A 905-nucleotide genomic window follows, 5' to 3' on the forward strand; every position below is an offset into this window, starting at 1 on the left:
CAGACCGGCTCCGAGCATGCGCCCCCCCCTCCCTTCATCATGCGCAGACCAGCTCCGAGCATGCGCCCCCCCTCCCTTCATCATGCGCAGACCCGACACTTACCAAGCGACTGAAATACGGGAATTGTGTGAATGAGGAATTCGGAGGATGGAACATCTCTTTGTGTTACACCCCCCGCGGTGCCGATCACACACGCGGTCATTGTCGGCAGCGCCGGGCCGAGGGGGAGGCAGCACAGGCAGTTGTCTAGGGGGCACTGAAGGAGGAAGGACCTGCACTGCTCATGGGAGGGGGAGGGGCACACTGAACCTCATCCCGGCGCTGACAGATCGGTGACATAGAAGAGCGAGAACTTACCTTGGAGGAGAACTTCAGGTGGACCTCGGCCTCATCGGTCAGACTCTTCTTCAGCTGCGCCCAGGCCTCGCCCAGCGTCCTGCCGAAAAATAGAGACGTCACTGCGTGTATGACATCATCATCGACTCAACATAAGGCGGAGCGCAGTACACAACGCACACCGACCCCAGCCTAGAAACATCTTCCCAAACTGACACCGGTGTCCCCAGTGAAAGATTCCCCCGCTCTTCCTGTTCTGGTGACAACTTCCTGTACTGGAGGTTCCCCCCGCTCTTCCTGTTCTGGTGACAACTTCCTGTACTGGAGGTTCCCCCCCGCTCTTCCTGTTCTGGTGACAACTTCCTGTACTGGAGGTTCCCCCGCTCTTCCTGTTACATAGTATTTGAGGTTGAATAAAGACATTAGTCCATCAAGTCCAACCTATTAGGATCTCATTCTAGGAGTACCCGTACCCCTGTATATTACCTGTACCTCTGTATATTACCTGTACCCCTGTATATTACCTGTACCCCTGTATATTACCTGTACCCCTGTATATTACCTGTAC

The 905-nt window shown here is 55.0% G+C and overlaps 1 protein-coding gene across 1 annotated transcript in view; it reads right to left on the reverse strand.

The window, feature by feature from the left end:
- GAS7 (growth arrest specific 7) overlaps positions 1-905 on the reverse strand; it is a gene marked incomplete at its 3' end in the record, with an annotated part of 11,270 nt that overhangs the window by 1,241 nt on the left and 9,124 nt on the right. Inside the window, exon 5 of the mRNA XM_018575759.1 lies at positions 359-437. Coding sequence (XP_018431261.1) covers positions 359-437 — 79 coding nt within the window. The remainder of the gene's footprint in view (positions 1-358; positions 438-905) is intronic.

The sequence above is a fragment of the Nanorana parkeri genome, unplaced genomic scaffold (assembly GCF_000935625.1).
Source record: "Nanorana parkeri isolate BGI_ZX_2015 unplaced genomic scaffold, ASM93562v1 scaffold4668, whole genome shotgun sequence".
Lineage (NCBI taxonomy): Eukaryota > Metazoa > Chordata > Amphibia > Anura > Dicroglossidae > Nanorana > Nanorana parkeri.